Raw genomic sequence first — 25,181 nt, 5'->3', positions numbered from 1 at the left:
GCTGGCAGCTACAGCTCCGATTGGGCCCCTAGCCTGGGAACCTCCATATACCGCGGGAGCGGCCCAAGAAATAGCAAAAAGACAAAAAAAAAAAAAAAGATGCTGCCCTCCTGCTCCACTCCAGATCTAGGACATCTGAACCAGCCCCCAGGCCACCAAGCCCCTGTCAAGACCCCTGGTGACTAGTTTCCACCCCAAAGTGCCACTCATGGCCCTCTGCCCTTCTCCAGGGAAAAAGGCTTCTAAGCAGCTGCTAATTAATCCTCCTTGGTGACTGCAGCAGCCCTGCCAGCCCCGTCTTCTCACTCAGTCCCTTTCCCCTCCCCCAGCCCCAGCCCCCTTCAGCTCCTCCGTGCTCCAACTGAGATCAGTTCCTCAGGGTTTGCATTAAGGGAATTACAGCGGTAGTTGGAGGCCTATAAATCTGCCAGCCATCACCTGGGGCGGGAGAGGGGGGGAGGCACGCCCCTCATCTGGAGCTCCCGTTAACACCAACATACCCCAACGACACACTGAGCAGCTCTGCACACACACACACACACACACACACGCACACAGCATATACAGCCAAGGGAGCTACTGCTACATCAGACACAGAGCCTCAAAATCACAACGCCCCCAACTCCACTCCTGGGACCTCAGCAGAGACCATCAGCAGCTTGTGTAGGTTGGGGAGTTTCAAGGGGTCCTGAGCAAGGTGGCGGCGGGGCGGGGGGGAGGCAAGGATGCAGGGGGAGCTGGAGCTGCCAAAGCCTGGCTGGCTTGGAAACCAAAGCGGTTTAATTTAGATAATGGTCCCGGGCTTCGGTTGCTGCAGCGGCTTAGAAGGCAGTGGGAAGAGGAAGGAGGCACAGGCGGGAGGATGAGGCATGGCGTGTTCTTTGTCTTGAGAGAAGTCATGCTCGGTGTGGCCAGTGTGGGCTCACCGAGGAGAACCAGACTGCGTGAGAGGCGGTTCTGGCTAGAAAAGGCCATCCCGCTTGGCACCCTCTCCTCCTGGCCTGCCAGCCTCTCCACCCTGCTCCCTCCCACCTCACTGGAGGGGGCAGTAGTCTAGCTGCAGGGAAGGGGTCGTCTGAGACTCTGACCGAAAATCAGGCTAAAAGGAGTGGCGAGGGTGTGGGGGTCCATTTGGCTCCAGGGACCCAGCTCCCCACAGAGTCTTCCTCTGATGGGGTCTGCCTCTGTATGCCAGGCCTTGATGAGGCCTGGGAGTGGCCAGGAGGTAGGGGTGGGGTCTGAGATTTCCATATGTCCTCTTGGGGCTCTCCGTCCAGGGGCCAAGGGCCGAGGGGTCACTCACTGGGCACCCGGTTAATGGCCCTGAGCGGTCGCAGCACACGGACTGTCCTGACAGCTGAGAAGCTGACGTTCTGCAGGTCCAGCGAATACTCCAGCATCCTGCAGGGAGGGGCCCAAAGGGAGGCCCTTTGAGTCTGAGGCCGCCGTGGGGGGGGTCAAAAGAGGTCCATAAGGAATCCTGCTGCAGTGGGGCAGCACAAGGCCCAGCTCCTCCCCCTCTACCAAGGGACCCTGAAAAGCCAGCTCTCTATCTGGGGGCAAGGCCACCCCCAAACCAAGGACAGCCGCCTTATCGGAGAACAAACAGCGGGAGGTGTGGCTGGAGGGGCCGTGAATTCAGAGAAGTACAGGCTGGAGCACTACTGATGGGACAGCCCCAGACCCTTAGTGGACAGGCAGGGAGAAAGCAGCTCTCTAAGTGGGCTGGGCGTGGGGGCTGGGGCCACGGACTCCGGCCCCGGGGAAGGGACGGATCTCCCCCATCGCACTCCCTCTCCAAGCCCAGGCCCTCACCCTGCAATAACGATGAAAAAGTCCAGCCGATTCCAAGTGTCTCCCAGGTAACACTTCTTCCCAAAGATGCCCAAGGCCACCATCTTCACCACCATCTCCACGGCGAAGAAGGCAAAGATGAAGTCATCGAAGGCCTGCGGAAGGGAAGGGAGGATGCTGAAACTGAGAAATGGTGGGCTGGGGGGGGGCACCCCTCACTCCCCCACCACCGCCACCATGGGCTCAGGGCGTCTTGTGGAGGAGGCTGGGTTATAAAGATCCGGAGCTTCCCCCTTCCTCCAACACACACACACACACACACACACACACGCACGCACGCACGCACGCACGCTCACCTGCAGGATCCGGCAGCGCTGGGAGTCACAGGCAATGTCTTCACACGGCCGGAACATGCCCAGGGTCACACAGTTGAGAAGGATGACCAACATGCTGATGCGCTCAAACCAGGTACCAGGCGGTCAAGGACACAGCTGGGCCAGGCTGGAGCTGCGCTGGGGACCCCCACGCCCTGCGCCCAAGCGCCTCCCACCGCTTGACCTCCCCACTCCATCTGAGGGGCAGCCAGGGGCGCTGGGAGGGCCCTGGCCCCCGCATGCATATCACCCTGGCCCGCAGGCTCAGCCCCACCTCCATCATCTCACCTCCCTGGCCCCAGCTTCCTCCTCGGTAAACGAGGAAAAGCCACAAATACCCTGACTGTTTGCACAAGCCATTTGGGGGAGAAAATCGATCGTGCCTGTGGAAATGCCAGGCACCAAGAGTTTGCTGCTGCCTCTGAATCCTCGTCTCCCTACCTCACAGGGAAGATGTGAGAAGCAAATGAGAAAATGTATGTGAATGTGTGACACAAACCTAAAGGCGGATTCCGCCTGCCTTACAGTTTACCAAGCACTTGCCTGGCACGCCACACTTGATGCGCACAACAGCCTCGTGAAACATCATGGGCTGGATCTTCTCGCCCGGAACCCAAGGAAACTGAGGCCCAGACAGCCAACATCATGTGCTGAAGGTCACAGCAGAGGCCCAGATAAGACTGAGGTTTCTGAGCTTCTGAGAGCAGCTTCCATCGCTGCTCAGGCTGCAGGGAAGGGACTGTCACGACCACACTGGCACCAGACAGACAGGCCGAGGCAGATGAGCACCACAGATCTGGAGCCTCAGGCTGCTTCTTCACCACCAGCCCCCAGCCTCTCGAAGCCCTCAGACGGCCTCCAATACATGCACACATTTCAATAATGAGGACACACCAGGCCCGGTTCTGGATGAAAGCCCTCAGCCTGTGCAGAGCTGGCAGGAGCGTGTCACCATCACACCTTCTTACGGCTTCCCGCAAAGCCCCAGACCACTCAAACAGACTCTTGTTTTGCAGCAAAGGAGAGAGAGGGGGTCTTTCGAAACCCTGAGTCTTTCTCTACTTAGTGGATTTCATTTTAAGGGGTTCACTTCTGGCCCACCAACAGGAGAACGTGCACAATGGCCTCCGGACATTAGAAGGTTCTGGGCACCAGACTCACAGATAAGTGCCCAAGCATCCTAGTTTCTCAAGGAGAACATGAAGAGGTAGGGAAGAGCAAAGAGGCTAGAAGCAGGAGCCTTGGAGACAGAGTAGGGGAGGATGTCATGCCAGCATGAGCCAGACTCAGTGCAAGGGCCCGGAGATGGAGGATTCCTGTCCTAACTTCACTTCTGGAGGAGAAGGCTTTGGCCAGGGACCCAAGGACTTTCTTGGAGGCTGGTCTCAGCCACACCCCATCTCTGTCCTGAACCTCAGAACACATCCCCTCCCTGGGAGCCCACACTCTATCCCCTCCACCCACTCCGGCCACCCAGGCCCTTTTCCCTCAGACTCACACCCCTGCCACGGACAGGTACCCAAACTTCCCAAGACACTGCAATGTCCCTAACCCCACATCTTCACAGGAATAAGAAGATTCTAGCTTTTGGGGGGTAGGTAGGTGGAAGCGGGAAATAAAAAGAGTGCCCTGGAGTTCCCCTCATGGCTCAGCAGTAACGCATCAGACTGGTATCCATGAGGATGCAGGTTCGATCCCTGGCCTTGCTCAGTGGGTTAAGGATCCAGCGTTGCTGTGAGCTGCAGTGTAGGTCACAGATGCAGCTCGGACCTGGTGTTGCTGTGGCTGTGGTGTAGGCCGGCAGCTGCAGCTCTCATTCAACCCCTAGCCTGGGAACCTCCATATGCTGCGGGTGAGGCCCTAAAAAGAGAGGGGGGAAAAAAAAAGAAGAGTGCCCTGTTTCCATGGAGCTGTTTTCCTGAGTGGAGCTGGAGCCCAGTGAATCGCCCCAGAATGGGGGTCAGGCAGGGGTCACCCTGGGAAAAGGGGGCAGGGAAGGAGCTCCCTTGGGACCATCTTCCGGAAAGGGAAGGACACAAATACCCTCGGGAACTGCTTTCCCCCAGCTACTCCCCACCTCTCCTCCACTGGGAAGAGGGTTCTGGAAGGGGCCCATGTGAACAGATGTCTCTACATGAGGGGAGGTGGGTAGTTCTCCTGGGACGAGGGGCTCCCAGGACACCTGTCTGGGGACACTCCTAATGGCAGTGATTCCACCATGTCATCTGTGCCCTCGTCTCATCCCCCCTCCCTGAGGCGGGGACATTATACATGGAAACCCCTACAGAGCTTAGGTAATGCCTAGCAGGTAGCCGATGATCAGTATATGGGAAGAATGAATGAATGAATGACTTAATCAATCCATCCATTGATTTCCCTCCCTAGAACCCAATCAATCTCCCCATTCGTGCTTCTCTACTTTGTTTGCTTCAATAGTAATGAATTGATGATAACGGGGGAGGGGGGTGGGGAGGGGGAGAAGTGACACTGTAAAGAAGCCGTCCCTCCTTCTGTCCCCACCTTATACATGCTCACACTGGAGCCCCTTGCAGTCAGAAGCTGCCTCCAAATAACCCTCCCTCCAGTTCTTAACCACAGAAGCCCCTTCTCAAGAGCCCCCTTGGCAATTCACCTTACTTCCAGGTACATCCTGCCTGCTCTCACTTCTCCACTTTCCTTACAGGTAAACAGAAGTGGACAGGGAAAAACATCAAGGCACAGGAAAATGTGAGACAATCTGAATCGAGGAATAATTAATGGAAGCAGGGAGGTCTTTCACCTCTCTCAGGGTAGGGCTCACTTCCTTGGGAATATGGCCGTATGTCACCGTGTGATGTTCTTCTGTTGCCATAACAACAGGAGGATGTGTCACCAGGTGGTGTGGATTTGTTGCCATGGTAATTAAAGGCCCCCCCCCCAACACACACACACACACACATGAACTTCCCTTATCCAGGCTGCTGTCTTTCTCGTCCTCGTGCAGGGAAGGGGAAGCGGGGAGACCCACAGGTTATCAGGTTGGGGGGGGGACCATGTGACAAATCCCCATGGCAACCCAGGGAATGGGGGACACTGGTTGCCATAGTGACTATGAGAGACCTGTGCGGTCACATGTCTACTGTTGCTATGGTGACTGTCCGGGCTGGAGTGGATCCCAAAGCGGGAGGTGGGTAGGAGAGGGGAGAGGATCTTTCTTCTCCCCACATCCCACCATCAAAAGCAGAGAAAAAGAAAACGCCAGGGTGAGGAGCCCCACTTCCATTCCTCCTCCTCACCTCCCTCCAGGAGAGAGAACTAGAGCATGTTATCTGCACAACTGAATCCTCTCCGTGGGGCTTTATCTAGAGCCCTTGCTTAGTCGAGCAGCTACAAGGGAGAGGAAGGTAGAACGAGGAGGGAGGAGGCTGTACCACCTTCAGGGGCTCAGGGGCATGACTGCGAAGAGAAGCAGGCCCCAGCTGCCCCCTTCCCCACTAGGAGCCTACAAATCTGAGGCCAAGAAGCGCTGGAGAGGACACGGGCCTGGACCCAGGAATCCTGGGCTCCTAGTCTTCTTTGGGAAGGTGGGGTGTCTCATTCACCCAACCCTCGGAGAGATGAGAGATGGGTGTCTCTGGGATCCAGCATCCCCCTGGCGGGGGCGGGGGAGGGGGGCTGAGCTCTAGGGCCTCGGGAGCAGGGCTCCTGCTAAGGAGGCTGAAAGGGGGATTCCCCCAGTGAGCCCCTGACTCCCACAAACCTATTTCCCAGTGGCCTGCCCTCCGCCTGCTCCAGCATGTGGGTGTGTGGGGAGAGAGGTTTCCAGCTGAACTGAACACTGCAACCCAAAGGAAGGCAGCCAGCCCCACCCAGAGACAGAGACGTGAGACACAGAGACACAAGAGAGCCGGCCTGCTGGAATCTTTGGGAGGGGAAATAGGCCAGAAATCTGATTCAAACGTCTGTGACCCTGTGTGTGTGTGTGTGTGTGTGTGTGTGTGTGTGTCTGCATGTGTGAGCAGTTGTGTCTGTCGCCATCCTGGCTGAGGCAGGCAGGGCGGGGTGAGCGCTGGGGCGGGAGCAAGTGAGGGGTGAAGGGGGGCTGTGCGCTGGGGTAATCCCAGGAATGGCTCCAACTGGCACTGTGGGTGACAGGGAGTCCCCCAACAGTTCAGTGGAGCAGAGTGTGTGTGTGTGTGACCCAGAAAGAAAATGGGCCTGGGACAGAAAGACTGCCTGGGGTTGGGGGTGGGGGGGCTCCGGCCCTCTTCAGCTGGGCTCTTACCCCCCAGAACCCCCTCTGCAGAGCCTGGGGTTTGAAAATGAGAGGAGGGAATAGGTGAAGAGACAGGAAGAACACCTCCCCGCCCTCCACTTCCTCTAAGGACCAAAATGGAGACTTGTCCCTAGGTAAGAGAAGCAGGGAAACTCGGGACACCGGCCAGTGGCAAGGAAAACTCCAGAAATCCTTGGCGCCCCCTCCCCTCCAGACGCACGCAGAGCTACGACGACGACGACAAGGACGCCGGCGCTCACACTTACTTCTGGAAGCCATTAGGGCTCCTGCTGCTCAGGCCTCCCTTCTCCTCCCACCCCCCTCCTCCTGGCAGGCTCCCTTCTCCCCCTCTGGCCCCCTTCCCACTCCCCCTCTCGGCATCCCAAATGCCAGCCTGTGATTTCCAAATGAGAAAAAGCTGTGCTGGGCTCTGAGCTTGGAGAAACTCCTACACAAACTTCCAGATGTGACACAACAGCCGGAGAGGGAATGCTTAGGATCTCCTTCCCGGGGGGGGGGGGGGGGGGGGGGGGGAAATGCACTCCCTCCCACTTGAGGAAACACACACTGGAGAGGCCAACACACTCCCTCCCCTAGAACCTGCGAGGTGGGGGAGCCTTTCTGGGAGCCCCTGGTCTCCCCAGGACCAAAGCATATGCACTTCTGAGTCTCTCCTTTCTTTTGCAGCTCTCCTTCCCTCCCCAAAACACACACACTCACACACACACACACACACACACACACACACCCCACTTCCTACCTGGGTCTAGAGCCCCTCTCTAGGAAACACAGTCTCTTAAAGAGGCTGAGAAAGGGGGCTGAGAAGACTGTCAAGAGCCTTATTAGCTTCAGTTAGTCAAGGGGAAGTGCCTTAGGTCCTTCAGGCCCAGCGGTGTCTAGAGGAATCTTGTGGAGCCAAGGGAAGCCTTGGATACCAAAAAGAGAGAAAGGAAGGGAGAGACTGAGGCCCAAGAGTCTGTCTGGAGCCCCTCTGGCAGTGAAAACCCAGGTTGCCCTTGATACGTGGGTCTGCTGGGAGTGGTGGGAGCACATCTTACTTAGGCAGCCCCTTCTCCAAGAAATTGGTCCCCACCCACCCCCAGCCAATCCAGGCTTAGCGGCTTCTCCAGACCTAGGCATGCTGAGGCTCCACACCCCAGCCTCCCACCACCCTAGAAGGAGGCCTGCTCCCCCACCCCCAAGATGAGCGGCTGGGCCTCCATCTCGCTCCCCTCCTTCCCGTTCTCTCCACTTGCCCCCTCCCAGAACCCCTCAAGGAAGGACACTGACCCCAGACTATCCACTGAAGCACCTGAAGACAGGGCAGGTGGACAAGTCCTAGCCAAGAGATTGGGGGGGGGGGGTTTGGAGGGAAAGAGGAGAGAAGATTTCTCTACACCCCTCCCCCACCAGCCTCCTGAAAAGAGGATGGATATGGTGCTTTTTCCCATTCATGGAGAAGGTAGGTGATTAGGCGTGGAGAGAAGGGATGCCCCGAGCCTCTTCTTTTCAGAGACATCCGCTCCCCATTTCTACCAGGATGGGAGACCCAAGATATGCCTGTTCAGCAGGTCCACAGACCTCTGAGGCAGCCCCCCCCCTTTACTGCAGCTCAGAGAAAAAGAATGGGGCAGAGGATGGGGAGAGGGTGTGATGAGGGGAGCTTCCTAAAGACCCACCGGGTGAGGAGGATGGGGGTTGGGGGGGACCCAAGCTCACATCCCTGCTTTGCGCACTAGAGGCAGCAGAGCTGCAGAATGAGGGCGGCATCAAGCTTCCCCCCCTTCCCCAAAGCAGAGTCCAGATTGGGCTCTCAGGGGTTATGTGGGAGACCTGACATTTCCCACCCTGGGTCCAAAAGAGCCTCTGAGAAAGAGTCAGAGGAAGCTGTCAAGACCTAGGATGGCACCGCACTGCCACTCCTTTCCTTCCAGCGGTGGCGGCGGTGGCGGGACCCACCCGGGAGCCCGGCATCAGTCAGGCGGTGCTTTGTGCTAGGGACTAAGGGGGAAAGGCTGTTGGGATGAGGGGGCTGGGGTCTCTCACACCATTCCAGACTGGGCAGAGGAGAGGGGGGGAGTATTAAATCTATCTCCCTGGAATGTGGGGCTTGCAGTCCACAAACCCAATCCAAGGAGTAGACATGGGATGGTGGACTGGAGCCTTCCTTAGTGAACCCGCTCACAGACTCCCGGTACCCCAGTACTTTCTTGGAAGGGCTGCGGTCTCCCATACCTGCTGTGTGATCAGGCGGGAGCACGCCTATCGAAAGGGGACAGGTAACGTGGACCGGCTTAATCCCATCCCCGGTGTGCCAAAGCTCTTGCCACCGTCTTTCCCTCCACAAGAAAAAAATTAGCACGAAACTCCCTAACCCAACATTAAGCACCTCACATTAATAAAGAATTGGGGAGAAGGGAAGCACTCTGAGCACTGGGCTCCCACTGAAAGGGTCTCGACTCTGGCTCTGGGGGCAGACAGCTTCCCTCCACCACATCTTGTTCTCATTCTGCACCCCTGACATCAGCCGCCGCCGGAATCTCCTTGTTGTGCCTCCAACCCGCGGGGTGGGGGGGGTGGGGGTTAGGACCTGGTCTCCGCCCCCCCCCCCCCCGACATCTCCCTCTGGGTCAGTAAAAACGTCAGCCTCAAGGACCAGGTGGGGGCGGGGATCAGACCCTAGAATCCACCGCAAACTTTGGAGCGGGGGCAGGAGGGAAACCCAGGAGATTGCGGTCCCCCCTCCCCCGTCCCCGTCCCCGCAGCTTCCTCCCACCCCACCCCCCAAACTCGGAAACCAAACCCAGCTCGCTAACCAGCGGCGGGCGGAGTAGAGCTCCCAGGCTCCCGAAGCTTCCCACATCTGGAGGATGAAGACCCTCCCCTGCCCACATCTGGAGAGCATCCAGCTGCAAACCAGCGGGGCACGTCTCCTCTCTTTTCCTGGCCTGGATCCCCCCCACCCAAGGAAGACTGAGGTGTGTGTGCCGAGGTGGGGCTCGCCTGGGGGATCAGCCAAACCTGCTCGCGTCTGTGCTCCCACTCTGACACCCCCTCCCCTCCCTAGCAGCCCCCATCTCATCTGCCCACCTTCCAGGCTCACTTCTCCGACTCACCCGGCCCGCCCCCCGGCAGACCCCCCAGCCCGGCCATCGTGCCCCAGAGGATATGGGTTACAGACCGTGCGGAGACACCAGCTCCGCGGGCGGCTGTCCTGGCTCAAGTAGAAGAAAACCACCGGGGCCAGTGCAGGGTATGGCAGCCCCTCCGCCTCGGAGTCCGCGCTGCCCGGGTCCTTTTCCGCCGACCCTGGCCCCGGCCGGCCCCCGGCTCTCGACAGGTCGTTGAGCCGCATGAAGCTCCGGGGCTGTCCTGACTCCTCGGTGCCCGCTCCATCCTCCTCCTCGTCCATCCTCTGGCCAGCCGGGGCCCCGGGAGGTCTTGAGAGGGGCGAGCGGCGCCCCTCAGAGGAGGTGTCCTCACGCAACCGGGGGGCCCCGGAGGGGGCACATCTGGGGGGCTCTAGGGCGTAGGCTGAGCCCCCGAGAGGGCCAATTCAGCCCAGCTCCCCCTGCCCGCAGGGGCATGCTGCCCGCGGGGCGCCGGGTCGCAGGGAAGCCCCGCCCGGCGCGAGTCCCGCTTCCCCAGGGCCTCCGGGGCCCCCCGGGCCAGCCGGCCGGCTCCCCCTCACTTTGTTCCGGCTTCTTCGCTTCGCGCCCAGGCTCCGGTCGCCAGATTCGGCGCCACCTTCCGCGAAGCGGCCCCAAGAAGGGGAGAGAGAAGCGGGGCGGAGGGCGGGGGGGGGGCCTCCGGGGAGGGGCGCCCCCTCTTCCCGCGGCGCAGCTGGAGCAGGATCTAAGGGGTCAGCATCGTCCCGGCTCCGCGCCAACGGCGGCGGGGGAGGGGAGGAGGAATCTCTTTGGGGGTGGGTTTGGAGGGGGTGGGGGGCGGCTCCTTCCTCCGCTCGGCTGCTGGCTCCGGGTCCAGGAGGGGCGGGGAGGTGGTGGTGGGGCCGTCCCGGGCGGGGGTGGAGGCGGAGATGCCGCCGCCGCAGCCGCCGCGGTGGCTGCCGCTGCCGTTGCTGTCGCCGGCGCCACTGCCTCCTCCTCCGGCCGAGACGCGGAGCGAGCAAGCGAAAGCGGCGGCGAGGAGCCCGGCGCACACCACAGCTGGATCCCTCACTCCAACTTCAAGCCTCGGCCCCGCCTCTCCCCAGCCAACCTCGTAGCCAATCGCCGCGCGCCGCCGGCCCCAAGCTGCACTCTCATTGGCCGGTCGCAGTGGCAGTGCGGGCGGGGGCGCAGAGGGAGAGAGCCACAGCTGGAATCCGGTTCCCACCCCAAAGCCCGGTACCGCCCCTCTCCCCTCCCCTTGCCCCTGAAGGCAGGAGCCAATTAGACGGCTACCAAGACCGAACCCACTTTCCTATTGGCCGCTGGGGGCTCCGGGACTCCTCTGGAGGGAGCCCCAGGGAATCAGAGTATTTGGCTTGGGGTCCTGGGATAGCGTCGCCGGCCCCCGGGCATCATTTGTCCCCCACCCCGAATTGGACGGCAGCCGGAGGGCGGGCCCAGCTCTGGGAGGGCCTAGAGCTGAAGGGAGGCACTCGGCCCGATGAGGGATGTGACCAGGGTCCTTGAGCGAAATCCTGGGTCTCCATTTATTAATCGCCCACCCGGGAGTTGAGCCTGGGAGCGGGACTGAGGAAGGGGTGAGCGGAGGGGAAGTCCCGGGCCTAGGGCTTCAGCCTGGAGGGAGGGGGCTCGTCCTAGGGAAACGGGAGGAGCCAAGGAAAGGCTGGGACAGGCAAGGTCTGGGCGTGGCCTCCACGAACATTTTGGGCTTGTTGGTGCTCCTCCCAGGTTCCTTCTGCAACTTTGATCCTAATCTTCTAACCCTAACCCGCTGACCCAGGCCTCACGTTGAAACTCCAGAGCTTCACTAGGGACCTTCGTGCTTGAACACGTAGCCCCAGGCAGGTCACGTCGGACCAAGAGCTGGGATCTCCAAGAACAGCTGCGGAGCAGAGAGAGGCTCCCGCGAAGGGACCTGTGGGGGCCTCCAGTGTGTGGGAATCGGTAGAAGCATAGAGCTGGGCTTTGCCGACTCTGAACCTGCACAGTTCTGCCAAGACCCCATTCCGTGCCTCAGTTTCTCCCTCTCGAGTTCCGATATGGCTACTGAAGCGAAGAAACCGGAACCAAGTCAGAGGGAGCCAGCGGCTGGCCAGGGCACAGGGCGGGGGTGGTCTCCAGACGCCCTGGGTAAGCTGGACTCACGCCTGCCGGGACTTCTGCAGGACAGGAGCTTCGCTGGGCTACTCTCCTCGCAGACCTCCACGCTCCCGGGAGCAGGTCCACGAGGGTCTGCAGCTACGCGCGCGCGCACACCCAGGTGCAGACCCCGGCCCTTGCCCAGCCTCTCCTTAAAGTCGCGGAGCTCAGTCGGCTCCAGCTCCCTCTCACAGCCAGCGCTTCCCCTAAAGGATGTAGATACCCGGGAACCGGGTTCTGGGCGCTGGGGTGAAGCAGGGTCGGGAGGGCCTCAAGGATTAAGACGTCTGGAAGCATTTCCCCACCTATTCGGGAGACAGACACGACGGAGCCAAGCAGGTCAGTCTATTCCCTCTCCGCTCGCTTACCGCTACTGCGGAGAGGCAAACGGATGGACCCGATGACCTCCTGCACCCGCCCCCCTACGAAGACTCCCCGGCGTTTTGCACTCTCCCAAGGCTGCATCACCCAAGCCTCCCGCTGAGTGAGGTTGGTGGTAGCGGGGAGGGGCTGTCTCAGCTCCGTCCCGGGAGGGTTGCGGGGAGTGCAGTTGGAGAGGGCAGAGTTTGCTGCTGCGCAGACGTCTCCCAGGTTGCCCTTTCGCCGAATCCCTGCACAAGGCACCGAGTTGTGCAAATGAGGCCAGGCTTATTTGCATTTCATGCTAATAAGCCTATCCCTTAAGTGTCTTTCCCTCCTGGAGGGAGTCTCTGCTCTCATTCTACGTGTGCCCGCACCAGAGTCTTGAACTCTCTCTCAGTGGTCCTCTGGGAGAAGGACCTATTTGTGGTTGGCTCCCCGTGTCTGACACCTTCCCTCTAGCTGCTACGCAGTCTGCCTAGTCTGCCGGCCCTTCCCAGACAGGATCAAGAAGCACCAGGGCTATCACCCGAGGTACTGACGCTATAATCATCCCCTCTTAGCAGAGGGGGAAATGAGGACAGAGGAGCTTAACCAGCCGGGTCAGGTTTCCTGATGGTCGGTCAGCAGGCCCCACACCTTCATCCATTTTCCAGGCCACCCCCTGAGCTGAACGCAGTCCTAGAATATACCTAGAAAGGGGGGCAGATGCACGCACCAGCTGGACAAACCATTCCTGGGCTTGGGCCCATCTGAGGCATCCCGACCCCTGTGTGGGACTCCAGGGGACTCTGACATCCCTGCTGGAGATGCTGACTGTTGGGCTGAGTGGGGGAGGTGAGGAGGAAGGCAGGGCCCATGAAGAAGGCAAAGGAAGCCAGGAAGCCAGGAAGCCCTAACCCTAACCCTAACCTTAACCCTAACTCCCACCCTCTAAGCCTCAGCTCTCACATCACCTCCACTAGGTGGCCTTCTTTTAGCAAGTATTACAGTGCCAACTAATGCCAAGGTGCTGAGGACACAGTACTGGGTCAGGCCAGTGTCCATAACCTCTGAGCACTTGGCCCAGTCTGGGATAAGTCTGTATTTGTAGTAATAAAGTGTCTGTCTCCCCCTCTAGGCTCTAAGTTCTCTGGTAGCAAGGGCTATGTCCATCTTGCTCACCAGTTTGGCACACAGCAGGTGCTTAAAAAATCTTTGTTAGATGAATGAATACCCTAAGCAGAGAGGGGGAATGAGAGGGAAAAGAAATTCCTTTCTCGGGGTCACAGTTGCCTAACTGTTGTCTAAGATCTGCTCTGGTTTGGGATCTCCTTCCAAGGCCCTGTTCAACCAGCCCCTCCAGCCCCCTCCAGCCATCTTCCTTTTATAGCCTGGATGGCTCCCTCAGGAACCGAGAGAATCTTTTCATAGGTGATGCTCTCTGCTCAGCAATGCTACATTGTCCCATTTAGTCACTTCGCAGCCCTGGGAGTTGGTGGCTGGGTGGGATCTGGGTGGCTGGGTGGGATTTTTTAGGTAAGGCAACAGAGGCTCTAAGAGATGAAATTATTTAAGTGACTGCCCAAACTAGATGCTCTGTTTCTAATGGTCTTGGCCCACAGCTCCTCCAGCACAGTCCTGCCAGCAGAGCAAGGAGCATACCCAAGAGGGACCAGCAAAGGGGAAGAGAGGCTGAGGCCTTAAAACCCCCCATGTGAACAAGACTTGTGCTCAGCCTTGCCCTCTTTAGAAAATGAAAGCGCTCCCAGGAGAACTGATGCTTTAAGGCCCTGACAAGTTCCTCTGAATCTGTTTAACAAATATCATTGTCAAGTGTATGTCTGATAGCAAGGGAAGAGAAAGAGGAGGCACAGAGCAGAAGCCTGGGTGGAGGGGCACAAAACACCAAAGGCACCGTCCTTCACAGCGGTGCCTGGATCTCCTGGGGGAAGAGGAAGCCTTAAGGGTCTTTAGTGTCTGCCAAAGACCCCAGAAAGAATGAGATATGTTGAGTGGTTTCAGGCCAGGCTCTTACCCTCTCTGGGCCTTGAACATCTATCCGTATGGGGCCAAAGTACCCACCTTGCAACCTCATTCATGAGGCCCCATGGGACGACAGAGGGAAGAGGGATTTGCAAACTGCCTAGACCTTCCCAAGGCCAGGGCTGGGGCTGCCAAAAAGGCCTCCTGTGCTTTACCATGCTCCACCCTCTCTCCTCACTGTCCCCCAGACAGGGTGCTGCTTGCCCAGGCCTCAAACTTCCTGGCAAGGCCAGAAGGGGCCAGCCGACCTTGTTGTCTGGAGCCCTAATCCTCTCCAGATGGGCTGGTGGCTTGCACCATGGGCCCAGCGTCCCAGACAAAGCTGACCTGGGTCCCAGGGACCATGTGTGGCTATAGGTGACAGTGTGCAGAGGGTGGCTGTGGTCCCAAACAGAGCTTGGAGTGACTCAGTCCAGTCTCCTAGCTCCTTCCAGCCCCATCCCTCCCCAGGGCTGACATCCCCACAAGCAGTGGCCCCATTCAGATCTCATCTCTAGCAGCCTCCTCTGGTTCTTGGCACTGCTTGGCTGGAAGGCTACAAGGGTACTTAGGCTCAGCAGACCCCTGAAGGGCCCACAGTTGGAGGCAGCCCCATTCCCCTACACGTGTCCTTCCCAAAGCAAGCTTCCCTGTTCCCTCACCCAGCAGAAGCTAGATGGGGGTTCCAGGGCCCATGAAGATGCAGGTACCAAGGACAGGGCTTGTGAGCACCTCCCAATTTTGAGGGAACAGGCAGAGGTCACAGGAAGGCAGAGGCTTTCCCTGAAGCAGGAAGGATTCAGGTTTGGAGAAGGATTTCCAACCCAACAGATGCTCCAACTGAGAAAGAACGCTCTCCCTGGACTGGCTTCTGTGAAAGCAGGGGGATGGACAGAATGACCTCCCGCAGGGAAGCTTGGAGCTGGATAGAAATATCCTTGGCCCTGATAACAGCAGCTCTCATAATGAACCAGAGCATATACAAATGTCACCCTTTCATGAAAAATAAAAGCTCACATAAAGATCCCCCGGCCTCTTTCCCAGCTTAAAATTGGAGAAGACAAGGGGAAGGGAGGGCAGGCCCCTTTCTTAACTCTGCCTGAGGGCAAGGATTGGCCTTTCCCCTCCTGCTCAGGTCCACACTCTGATCCCTCCACCCCCAGCGGTCATTACTGGTCCCCTGACCTCAGCTTCACCCAGGTTGCAAGGACCATGAACGGGGTCAGTCAGCCTGGTGACCTCTGAAGGCAGAGAGGTTGGCCAGGGGCTCTGAGAAAAAGGGGCCCTGGGCTGCTGGTTCCCGTGCTGGAGCCCGAGGCCCCTCTCTCACAAGCAAGGCCGGGGCCTCAAGGTTACCGCGGGACGCTGTTAGGTTTATTCCAGGGTGAGTGGGTGCCCATGGGGGGGCATCAAGGATAGCCGAGGTCACCTGGTGACAGGGTGCCCTGGGATGGCCGCAGGCTCTGCAGGACCCTGCAGGGCCTGAGTCTCTGGTTGACTGGGAAGCTTCGCCTTCTGCCCCAGCCTGAGGTGGGGGAGGCAGTCACTGATGCAGCAGTTTCCGCAGTTCACAGGGCTCCGTGATGGGCATGGAGCAGGCTTGATTCTCGCACACGTAGGCGGTGGCCCGGTCTTCTAGCCGCCTCAGGGTACCCAGGAAGGGCAGCTGGCGGGACAAGAAGCTCGAGGGGTCCCCATCTGCCAGAATCAGCACCTGGGAGAGCAAGAGAGTAGAGCGGGTCACGGGGCGGGGGCGGCGCTTGGACACCGCCAGGGGCCCACTGGTAGGTTTCATCTCCCCAGACCTTCGGAGGAGCTGGAGATACTGGGGAGCCGAGGAGGGGAGGGGGCCTGGGCAGGGCAGGCAGAGGGTGGGGCCGGGTTCACAGACCAAACCTTGTTTGGGATGTAGATGGAGTGGACACACTGCAGCAGAGCCTTGGTGTCCTTGGCCTGGGGGTCGCCACAGATGACAATCTGCCCAGAACAGAAAGGCCACTCCAGTGACAGGGGCAGAGGGGCTGGACCTGGACCTACCAGGGCTTCCCCATCCTGCCACCCACTCTATATGCCTAAAGAAGAAATAGGGACTCAGCTCAGCATCCCCCAGACCAGCTGCCAAGAGGCTGCATCAGATTCACTGCTCAGCAGGTGAAAACATGTACACACACCACACACATACACACACACACACACACACACACGCATGAGAATACACAAAGTGGCAGTATCATACATAGTGGTAGCCATACAAACATCAGGACATGCACACGTGGGCAACAAGCAACGCCAGCACGCACACACGCAGGACTTGGTACACTGCAAGACACACAAATACCCAGAGACCCATATACAGGGAGACAGAGTTGTATATACAGACAGAGTTGTCACAGATGCACATAGCAGATGCCCACGGAGAGGCAGATACACACACACACACACACACACACACACACACGCAGACCAGAACAAGGGACATACCATTGCAGAAAGGCAATCACATACTGGTGAGCACTCACACCAGCACACACTCAGAAGGGCAGGCACAGAGTCATATACGTCCAGGATTGTACACATCCAGATCCACACGCACAGCAATAACATACGGAGGGACACACCTGCAGTCCAGCATATTCTTGCACACATGACACTGCCGACCCAACTACAGTGATCCACAGAGACACACAGAGAAGCACTTCGCAAACCACAGGGACCCATAAAGTAGCGCCCCCTACTCTGAGAGCCCCAGGCCTAGGCACCTGCACAGGCACCTGCCCGTGCCCCAAGCCTATCTCACACACACACACTCACAGACTCCTCCACCTGCACAAAAGCAGCCTTCCAGACATTCCCGCCGAGACACCTGTGCACACAGTCACACGGGGCCGCACACTCACAGAGCGGAGCTCCAGGAACAGCCCCAGGAGTCCCACTCTGCGCTCTCCATTCCCCGGGGCGGCCCCAGCTCTCCTCCCACCCGGGGTCCCAGCCAGAGGGCCCTCCCTGCCTCCCACCTGCTTGAGGGTCTGCTGGTGGGCTGAGAGGGCGCGGACCATCTCCGGCAATGCCACTGGGACCCGGCGCATGCGCTCCGAAAAGGCGGTCAACAGGCACACGCACTTATCCATCCAGTCCTTGTGGCCCGTGAAACCGTGCAGCCGAAGCAGGTTGTGGGCCGACACGGAGTTGGCGCTGGGCTCTGCACCGTCCTGGTCTGCAGGGGGTGGGGAGGGCAAAGGCTGAGAGGGAGGGTCCCTGGGTCCCAGGACCCTGCTCCAGGACTGTGGCCAGGGCAGCTGGAGGATGGGGTGGAGAAGAGCCGGCAGACACCCCCCCACCCCCCCCCCCCCGGCTCTGGCCCCAGATCTTGGAGGGTGATGCCAGCTCTGGCAGTTACCAACCCTTTTCACTACCACATGCGTTCTTAACTCCCCTTGCCCCAGGCTGAGCTCTTGGTCCTCAGGCTCCCCCTCCCCCTCCCCCTCCCTGCTGGCAACTCCATCCAGCCACTCAGCTGTCCCTCCCTCCCTTCTCCCTCACCTCCCACTTTTTTTTTTTTTTTTTTTTTTTTGCTTTTTTAGGGCTGCACCCACGGCATATGGAGGTTCCCAGGCTAGGGGTCTAATCAGAGCTGTAGAAGCCAGCCTACGCCACAGCCACAGCAATGCCAGATCCGAGCCATGTCTGCAACCTACACCACAGCTCACGGCAATGCTGGATCCTTGACCCACTGAGCAAGGCCAGGGATCAATCCCACAACCTCATGGTTCCTAGTTGGATTATTTTCCACTGTACCACGACGAGAATTTCTTCTTCTTTTTTTTTTTAAATGCTTTGCCAGGTTTGGGTTTTTTTGTTTTTTTTTTTTTTTTTTCTGCACCCAAGGCATGAAGATGTTCCAGGGCCAGGGACTGAACACATGCCACAGCAGCAACCTGAGCCACAGCAGTGACAACACCAGCTCCTTAACCCCCATGCCACCAGGGGACTCCCTCATCTCCCACTTCTAATCTATCCACAAACCTACAGGGTCTGAGGCCAGAACAGATCCAACCTGACCACCTCTCCCATCTCGCACTAGTCTGGGCCTTCGCCACCACCTGCCTGGAGAGAATGCCGCTAACAGCCTCCTAACTGGCCACCCTGTTTCCCCCGCCCCCACCCCTTCTCCAGTCAGAGTGACATTCTTGAACCAAAACCAGAACGGATCACAACCCACTTAAAAGCCGTCGCCAGACTTGCCACACCTAGAAGACTGCAGGGATCCAGCGCCAACTGGGCACCTTCCCCTGACACTGGTCTCCGTCCCCTCCCCCACCCCCACCCCCGAAACTATCTTCCAGGGCACAGGCTGCCCCCTCGGAACCCCTCACGGGCTGTTCCCGCCACGTGAAATCCCTCTCCTTCTCCTCCTTGACCACACAGCCCCATCTTGCCCTCCAGCCCTTGGCTAAATGACACCTGCACAGTTTAATCCGATTCTCCTGCTGAGCTGGGCCACACCCTTGCTCAATTAGGGCTCTTAGTCGGTCAGCTAACCTGTCATCGAGCATCTAATTATGTACGAGGCCCATGCTAAGATCCTGGAGATACAGCAGTGACAAAGTCCTGCCCCAAAGGTGCTTACATTTGGAGTTCCCGTCGTGGCGCAGTGGTTAACGAATCCGACCAGGAACCATGAGGTTTCGGGTTCGATCCCTGACCTTGCTCAGTGGGTTAATGATCCTGCGTTGCTGTGGCTGTGGTGTAGGCTGGCAGCTACAGCTCCGATTCGACCCCTAGCCTGCGAACCTCCATGTGCCGTGGGAGCGGCCCAAGAAATGGCAAAAAGACAAAAAAAAAAAAAAAAAAAAAAAGGTGCTTACATTCGAATGAGGGCAGAGGCCATTGAACAGACCAGAGGCATTAGGTGATGCTAAATGCCACTAAGAAAAGTAGACACAGGAGTTCCCGTCGCAGTTCAGAGGTTAAAGAATCCAACTAGGAACCATGAGGTTTTGGGTTCGATCCCTGGCCTTGCTCAGTGGGTTAAGGATCCGGTGTTGCCGTGAGCTGTGGTGTAGGTTGCAGACACGGCTCAGATCCCGCGTTGCTGTGGCTCTGGTGGAGGTTGGTAGCTATAGCTCGGATTAGACCCCTAGCCTGGGAGCTTCCATGTGCCACGGGTGCAGCCCTAGAAAAGGCAAAAAAAAAAAAAAAGAAAAAAGAAAAGTCAGACACGGAGCACACGGTGGCAGCTTCTACATCACCATGGCACCCACAATTTTAACTATGCGTTTATGTGTGCATTTTTGCTTTAAATGTTACTGCCTCTAAGTTGTCTCCCCTACCACAGGGTAAGTTTTATGAGGGTCAGCATGAAATCGGCCCTGTTCAGTGTACCCAGGCATGCTAGTTACTGCCACTAAGCACATTCGGAGAATAGCTACATTATTCTTTAAGTCATCCATGTAAGGACATGCCAACATTGGCTCCATTTTGCATATTAAGAAAGTGGTCTGTGAAATATGAGACCGGCCCAAAGCCACCCAGTTAATGAGTGGTGGAGATGCGAGCCCAGGAGGGCTTGGTCCCCACCCACCACACTGTGCTTAACGCCTCCCCCAGGGAAAACCAAGCCCCAGTTGGGGTCCAGGAGCCCCGGCCAGCTCCACACACTCACTGACCGTCCTTCAGACGCAGGGGCAGGCCAGCCCCCAGCTCAGCCTCACTGCAGAAGTAGCCGCCGCCCCGGGAGTCCCAGAAGAGCCTGTCCTGCGTGTCCTGCAGCCGCAGAGCCCACTCGAGCCACGCGCTCTCCTGTGAGGCTTCGTACAAGTCCAGCAGGCCCCGCACCACGAAGGTGTAATCCTCCAAGAAGCCCCAGCAGGGCGGGTTGCTGAAGGGACAGGCGTTGGGAGGGGACAGGCCAGGGAGAGGGGGGTTTCCCCAGAGGAGGCCCCCTTTGCACATGCTTTTGTTTAGAATTGGGTTGAGGTCCTGTTAGCCCATTTCCAGGATGAGCAATGGTCCCAGGGAGGTTAAGGGCTCCCAGTGGTGGGGGGTGGGGGGGAAAGCACAGCCAGGACTAGTGCCTACCCCGAGGGGAGGAGAAGGGCAGAGCAAGACCTGGGATGCCCAAGGAGGCAAGCCTGCCTGGGCAGCCCGGCTTCCCACCTATGCTCCACCAGCCCCCGAACTGTGCTCCAACCATCCCCCACCTGTGCTCCATCAGCCCCCCACCTGTGTTCCACCAGTCCCCCCACCTGTGCTCCACTGGCCCCCCCACCTGTGCTCCACTGTCCACCCATCTGTAATCCACGAGCCCCCCCCACCTGTGCTCCACTGGCCCCCCCATCTATGCACCACCATCCCCCCACCTATGCTCCAACCATCCCCCATATGAGCTCCACTGGCCCCCTACCTGTGTTCCATTCCCTCCCACCCTGATCTGTGCTCCACCAGCACCCCCCACCTGTGCTCCACTGTCCCCCCAGAGCCTGCATAGCAGGTCCGCATCAGGCGGCCGCTGGCCACATCAAACATGTGTCGCTTCAGGAACTTGGCGCCATTGATGGCATAGTTGATCAGCCTCTCCTGGCCCAGGACAGCCCCGGTCACGGCAAAGCCAGACACCATCAGTCCTTGAGAGAGGCAACACCCATGGTGAGAGACCAGCCCAGGCCCTCTAGGTCCCCCTCCCTTGGGGGATCCACCCCAAGCTCACAAGCCCTGACACCTCTCTGGAGCAACAGGGTGACTGGGCAAAAGTTTGAGCCCCAGCACCAGGCGGGGCTGGGCTCCTGCCCTTGTGCTTGACCTTGGGTGGACCACTTTAACTCTCTAAGCTCCAGTTTGCTCATTTGTAAATGAATGGACAATAAACCTGACAAAGAAAGAGTTAAGATTTAGCAAGGGCAGAGTTCCGGCTGTGGCTCGGCGGGAACAAACCCAACTAGTATCCATGAGAACAAGGGTTCGATCCCTGGCCTTGCTCAGTGGGTTAAGGACCCGGCGTTTCATGGCCGTGAGCTGTGGTGTGGATTGCAGTCTCGGCTCAGATCCCATGTTGCTGTGGCTGTGGCGCAGGCCGGCAGCTGCAACTCCAATTTTACCCCTAACCTGGGAACCTCCATATGCTGCAGGTGCAGCCCCAAAAAGACACACACACACAAAACACCGATTTAGCAGGTTCCTGTTATACAGAGAGGCCCTTGTGAAGGGTGATTCTCTCAGGTTTTGGACCCAGCCATCTCACCGTTCCAGGCGGCCAGCATCTTGCTGTCCAGGTGCGGCTTCGGCCGATGTTTCCGGGCCTGGAAGAGCTTTTCGAGGCCCGTGTTGAGTAGGGTCTGTACAGCCTCCACGTCCAGGCCAAAGCGGGCGGCAGTCAGCTCCAGCGAATAGCGAACAGTCAGCACGTTCTGGCCCTGCAGCTCCCCCTTGGGGTCCTGAAGAAAACAGCCCTTGTCTGAGAGCGTCCCGGCGGCCCTCGGGCTTCAGGAGCCCTCCCACGGCCACCAGCAGGCCTCACCTGGCTCGGGCTGATGTTGCCAGCCTCCGTGAGCCCATAGTGCTTCATGAGGAGCTGGCCTGAGGTCAGGGGCTCAGTGGCACCTGGTACATGCTCCGGGAGGAGCTGCTGGACCTCTTTGACGGTCCACAAGTAGAAGGCCCCCTCTTTGGGCCGCATGCCCCGCTCTGGAGGCGAGTCCGCGTCCTCGGCACTGTAGAAGCCTCCAGACTGTGGGGAGGCGAGAGTTGGCTGCCCCAGCCTTTGGAGCAGGGGCGGCCCCAAACCCTCCCGCAGCCAGGCAGGCCCGCCTGCCTCAGTGGACACACACCCGGTGACTCAGGTTCCGGGCCACGTACTGCAGAATGCCTTTGGCGACATCGGAGTAGAACTCGTCACCAGAGATCTGAGGGGGGAGGAAGAAGGTTGTAAACAGAGGTCCCTGGGGGTGGCCTGGGTACAGGGGGCAGTCAGCATTCTCCAAGGGGGTGGGGAGGGCGCCTGGGTACTTGACATGAGAACGAAGGCCAGGGGGGACCTAAAGCGGGGGCAGGGGGCCCACATGTCACCAGGAAAGCCCTGGAAGCAGCAGTCAGGAGTGAGGGGACCAGCTAGGGGTCTCTGCTCTGGGCTGCGGTCAGGGGTCACCTGGAAGGCCTGTGAATAGGCCACCGTGAGCTGTGCCTGGTCATACAGCATCTTCTCAAAGTGGGGGACGTGCCACTGGCGGTCCGTGGAGTAGCGGTGGAAGCCCTGTGCCAGGAGGGACGTGAGGCTGGAGGCCCATCCCCGCCGCGTCCTCCCCCCTTTCCCCCCCGCCAGCCGCCCTTCTCCAGGAAATGCCTTGTGCCATCACCTGTCCCACGTGGTCTCGGATGCCCCCGTTGGCCATCATCTTCAGGGTGTGCAAGGCCATCTGCTGGGCCCGAGAGCCATCCTGCGTGAGCCGATGGCTGAGCCAGTAGGAGAACAGGAAGCTCAGGATCACTGCGGACGCCCAGAGAGAGCACGCGGGTGAGAGCATGGAGAGCATGGGGCAGCGAGCAGGGCGATGAGGCCTGTGGCCGGGCTGCCGCTAGGGGTTTGCTCAACAGGCAGTCTTTCTGGACAGGCGGAGGGTCCGCAGGTCCCTGACCGGTCCACCCAGAGGACAGAGGACTGCTATCTAGGTCAGCCATCAGAGGATCCCTGCTAAGACCAAAGTCAGGTCTTCACTCCGATAGCTACCGACACACAGGCTGGGGGTCAGGAGGTCCCAGGCCAGGCAGGAGAGTGCAAGGTTGACAACCAAGACAGGGGTCAGGAGAGCACCGACTTGGGTGGGTCTCGAAAGCCCAGGCCAGGGCTGGCGTGGGCGCAGGGCGAGGGGCACTGACCCGGCGTGGGGAACTTGGGGGCCTCGGCGAAGCCGCCATACTCCTCATCATAGCCCTCGTCCAGCTGTTGAAAGCAGCGGCTGTTCATGGTGGCAGCGGAGGGTGGCAGCTGGCGGTCACCCATGCTGATCTCCGACCGGGCCAGCAGAGCTGTGGTGACACGCTGGCTGTTTTCCAGCAGGGTTTTCTTGTTCTGTTTCCACTGCGGGAGGGTGGAGGGCACACCTGGAGGTCAGCACCGGGTGGGGACCCCTGGCTCCCTCCCCCCCTGATCATCACCCCACCCCCACTCCACCGTGCCCACCTGCTCCCGAATCCTCAACAACACGGTGCGGAAGCCGACTCGGGTCAAGCCATCCTCAGGGGGGAAATAGGTGCCCCCCACAAAGGGCTGTAGGTTGGGAGTCAACCACACACTCATGGGCCAGCCCCCACCACTGCTGGTGGCCTGGCAGAGAGAGGGCAAGAGTGAGGGGGGCGGCACCGTGGGCCCGGGCCACCCCCTCCAGGGGAAGACCACGCACCTGCACGAAGGTCATGTACACCTTGTCCACATCTGGCCGCTCCTCCCGGTCCACCTTCACGCTGACAAAGTCCTCACTGAGCAGGCGGCCAATCTCCTCATTCTGGAAGGACTCCTCCTCCATCATGTGGCACCAGTGGCAGGTGGAGTATCCCACTGGAATGGGGCCATGGGGGGCGGGGGAGGGGGGGCCAGTGATGGGCACAGGAGGGCCAGCCAAGCGCCCCCCCCCCCCCCGCTGGGCTGAAGACACCCTGACCTCTAGTTTCCTGGGAGGCCCCCAGGCCCAGAAGACCCTTCCCCTACCCCCCATCCATCACTACTTCCCACCGCCCATCGCAGGGAAGGGGGGTACAGTACCTGAAAGGAAAATTGGCTTGTTTTCTTTCCTGGCCTTGTCAAAGGCTTCCTGTCCCCAGGGGTACCTGGGCCCAACAGGGTGGGGCATCACTCACTAGCCTGGGCTGGGGTGGGGAGGGAGGGGCAGGCGGGATAGGTGGGGCTGAGGGTCCAGCTGCCCCGGGAGGCCTCAGGAAAGGGACGCACCAGTCCACAGGGTTGTAGGCATGCTGCAGGAGATACGGTGACTTCTCATTGATCAGGCGGTTGGGGGTCTTCTGGGGCGCGGAATGGGAGCAGTTGGTCCTGCTCCCTTTCCCTCCGGCAGGCATGGGCACTGAACTGCTGACTGTCACGCTGCGGTCCTTGTCCCGGGGGGAGCTACCCCTGGCACGAGCAGGTGGGTCAGGCTCAGAGGTTCCCCCCCACTTCCCCCTACACCTACCCCAGAGCCCCGTCCCACCCCACCTTGCCCTCTGGCATCCCTCCTGGAAGCTCCAGCTCCCAGCCCAACCCACCTTTCTGAACCACGGGGGAGACCGTGGCCTTTGTGCTCCCCCTTGTGTTTTGGGGGGGGTGAAGAAAGGTGGCTCATTGGGGGCTCCCTGCCAGGTTCGTCTCCCCCAAACTCTCAGACCTGGTGGTGGGAAGGGTGATGGCTGTGAGGTCAGGGCGGGTCACAATGGGCAGAACGGTCCTTCTGGCTCCATTCTCTCCCCCTAAGTGGGCCCCGCCCCAGGTGGCCGTGCTGGACGGGTCTCTCTGGAATGCCCGGGTGTGTGTGTCTGGGCAGGAAGGCTGCCCACTGCTGGGTCTGGGACTGCACCGGGTGAGGGGCAAGCAGAAGAAAATTGACACCCAGGACTTCCTCACTCAACATCCACCAACAGGGCACTTTCAGGGGGCCACGTCCTGTGCCAGACCCTCATGACCCCCAAAGACTCAGAAATTGATTTCAGGGGGCTCAGTCTGGGCAGGTGGCACTGTGGGGCAGACCGAAATAATGACAGAGCCCCGCAGCAATGAGGACTGTGACAGGCCAGCCCAGGGTGTTGTTGGACAAAGACCCTTGGCCCAGCATCAGGGTTCAAGGAAGGCTTCCTGGAGGTGGTGTCAGAACAGAGTCCCCGCAGCTGGCGGGGAGGACAGGAGGGCGTTAATGCCCTGGGCCAGGTGGCAGGACAGGGCTTGAGGGTGGGGAGAATGCAGGCATGAAGGGGTTGGCCGGGCAGGCGCTGGGGACCAAAGTGGGACGACTGGCCCAAGGGCACCCCTCGCCCGCCCGTACCTGAGGCTCGCGACGAGGCCCGGCCCGGCGCGGGGCAGCAGGAGGCCGCGGCACCGCCAGGCCCGCGCGCCCAGCATGGCTGCTGACGGCCGTGGGCCGGGAC

The 25,181-nt window shown here is 59.5% G+C and overlaps 2 protein-coding genes across 27 annotated transcripts in view; both read right to left on the bottom strand.

Annotated features, from left to right (window-relative positions):
* Nucleotides 1–10,487, bottom strand: part of CACNA1G (calcium voltage-gated channel subunit alpha1 G) — a 68,714-nt gene extending 58,227 nt beyond the window's left edge. For 12 of the 24 annotated variants that reach the window (XR_014821198.1, XR_002337177.2, XR_014821199.1 and 9 more), the window contains exons 1-4: nucleotides 9,594–10,175; nucleotides 2,151–2,262; nucleotides 1,816–1,949; nucleotides 1,304–1,401 (exon numbers count right to left, since the gene is read on the bottom strand). Coding sequence is in view for 20 of the 24 variants with exons in the window: in XM_021067180.2 (XP_020922839.2) it covers nucleotides 1,304–1,401; nucleotides 1,816–1,949; nucleotides 2,151–2,262; nucleotides 9,594–9,835 (586 nt within the window). In the remaining 4 variants the exon portion in view is untranslated. Of the gene's footprint in view, nucleotides 1–1,303; nucleotides 1,402–1,815; nucleotides 1,950–2,150; nucleotides 2,264–9,593 lie in introns of all 24 variants that reach the window. The other 12 variants (XR_014821197.1, XM_021067177.2, XM_021067187.2 and 9 more) reach the window with 2 other exon arrangements.
* Nucleotides 10,488–15,412: 4,925 nt separating this feature from the next.
* Nucleotides 15,413–25,181, bottom strand: SPATA20 (spermatogenesis associated 20). Of its 3 annotated transcripts, XM_005668877.4 has the most exons (17): nucleotides 25,079–25,181; nucleotides 24,309–24,427; nucleotides 23,998–24,177; nucleotides 23,812–23,876; nucleotides 23,453–23,607; nucleotides 23,233–23,376; nucleotides 22,929–23,130; nucleotides 22,409–22,539; nucleotides 22,201–22,305; nucleotides 21,884–21,958; nucleotides 21,574–21,783; nucleotides 21,298–21,490; nucleotides 20,515–20,683; nucleotides 19,727–19,938; nucleotides 17,075–17,274; nucleotides 15,957–16,037; nucleotides 15,413–15,774 (listed from the first exon to the last, which is right to left on the bottom strand). In XM_005668877.4, exons 2-17 carry the CDS (start codon nucleotides 24,383–24,385, stop codon nucleotides 15,604–15,606), a joined length of 2,370 nt encoding a protein of 789 aa, XP_005668934.2. In that variant the 5' UTR covers nucleotides 24,386–24,427; nucleotides 25,079–25,181; the 3' UTR covers nucleotides 15,413–15,603.

The sequence above is a fragment of the Sus scrofa genome, chromosome 12, assembly GCF_054392235.1.
Source record: "Sus scrofa isolate SSC_HxYL_T2T_F1_AM1 chromosome 12, Sscrofa_HxYL_maternal_Yorkshire_Landrace_v2.0, whole genome shotgun sequence".
NCBI classification, from domain to species: domain Eukaryota; kingdom Metazoa; phylum Chordata; class Mammalia; order Artiodactyla; family Suidae; genus Sus; species Sus scrofa.
The sequence above is the reverse complement of the archived record's forward strand: the minus strand, read 5'-3'. Positions and strand labels throughout refer to the sequence as shown.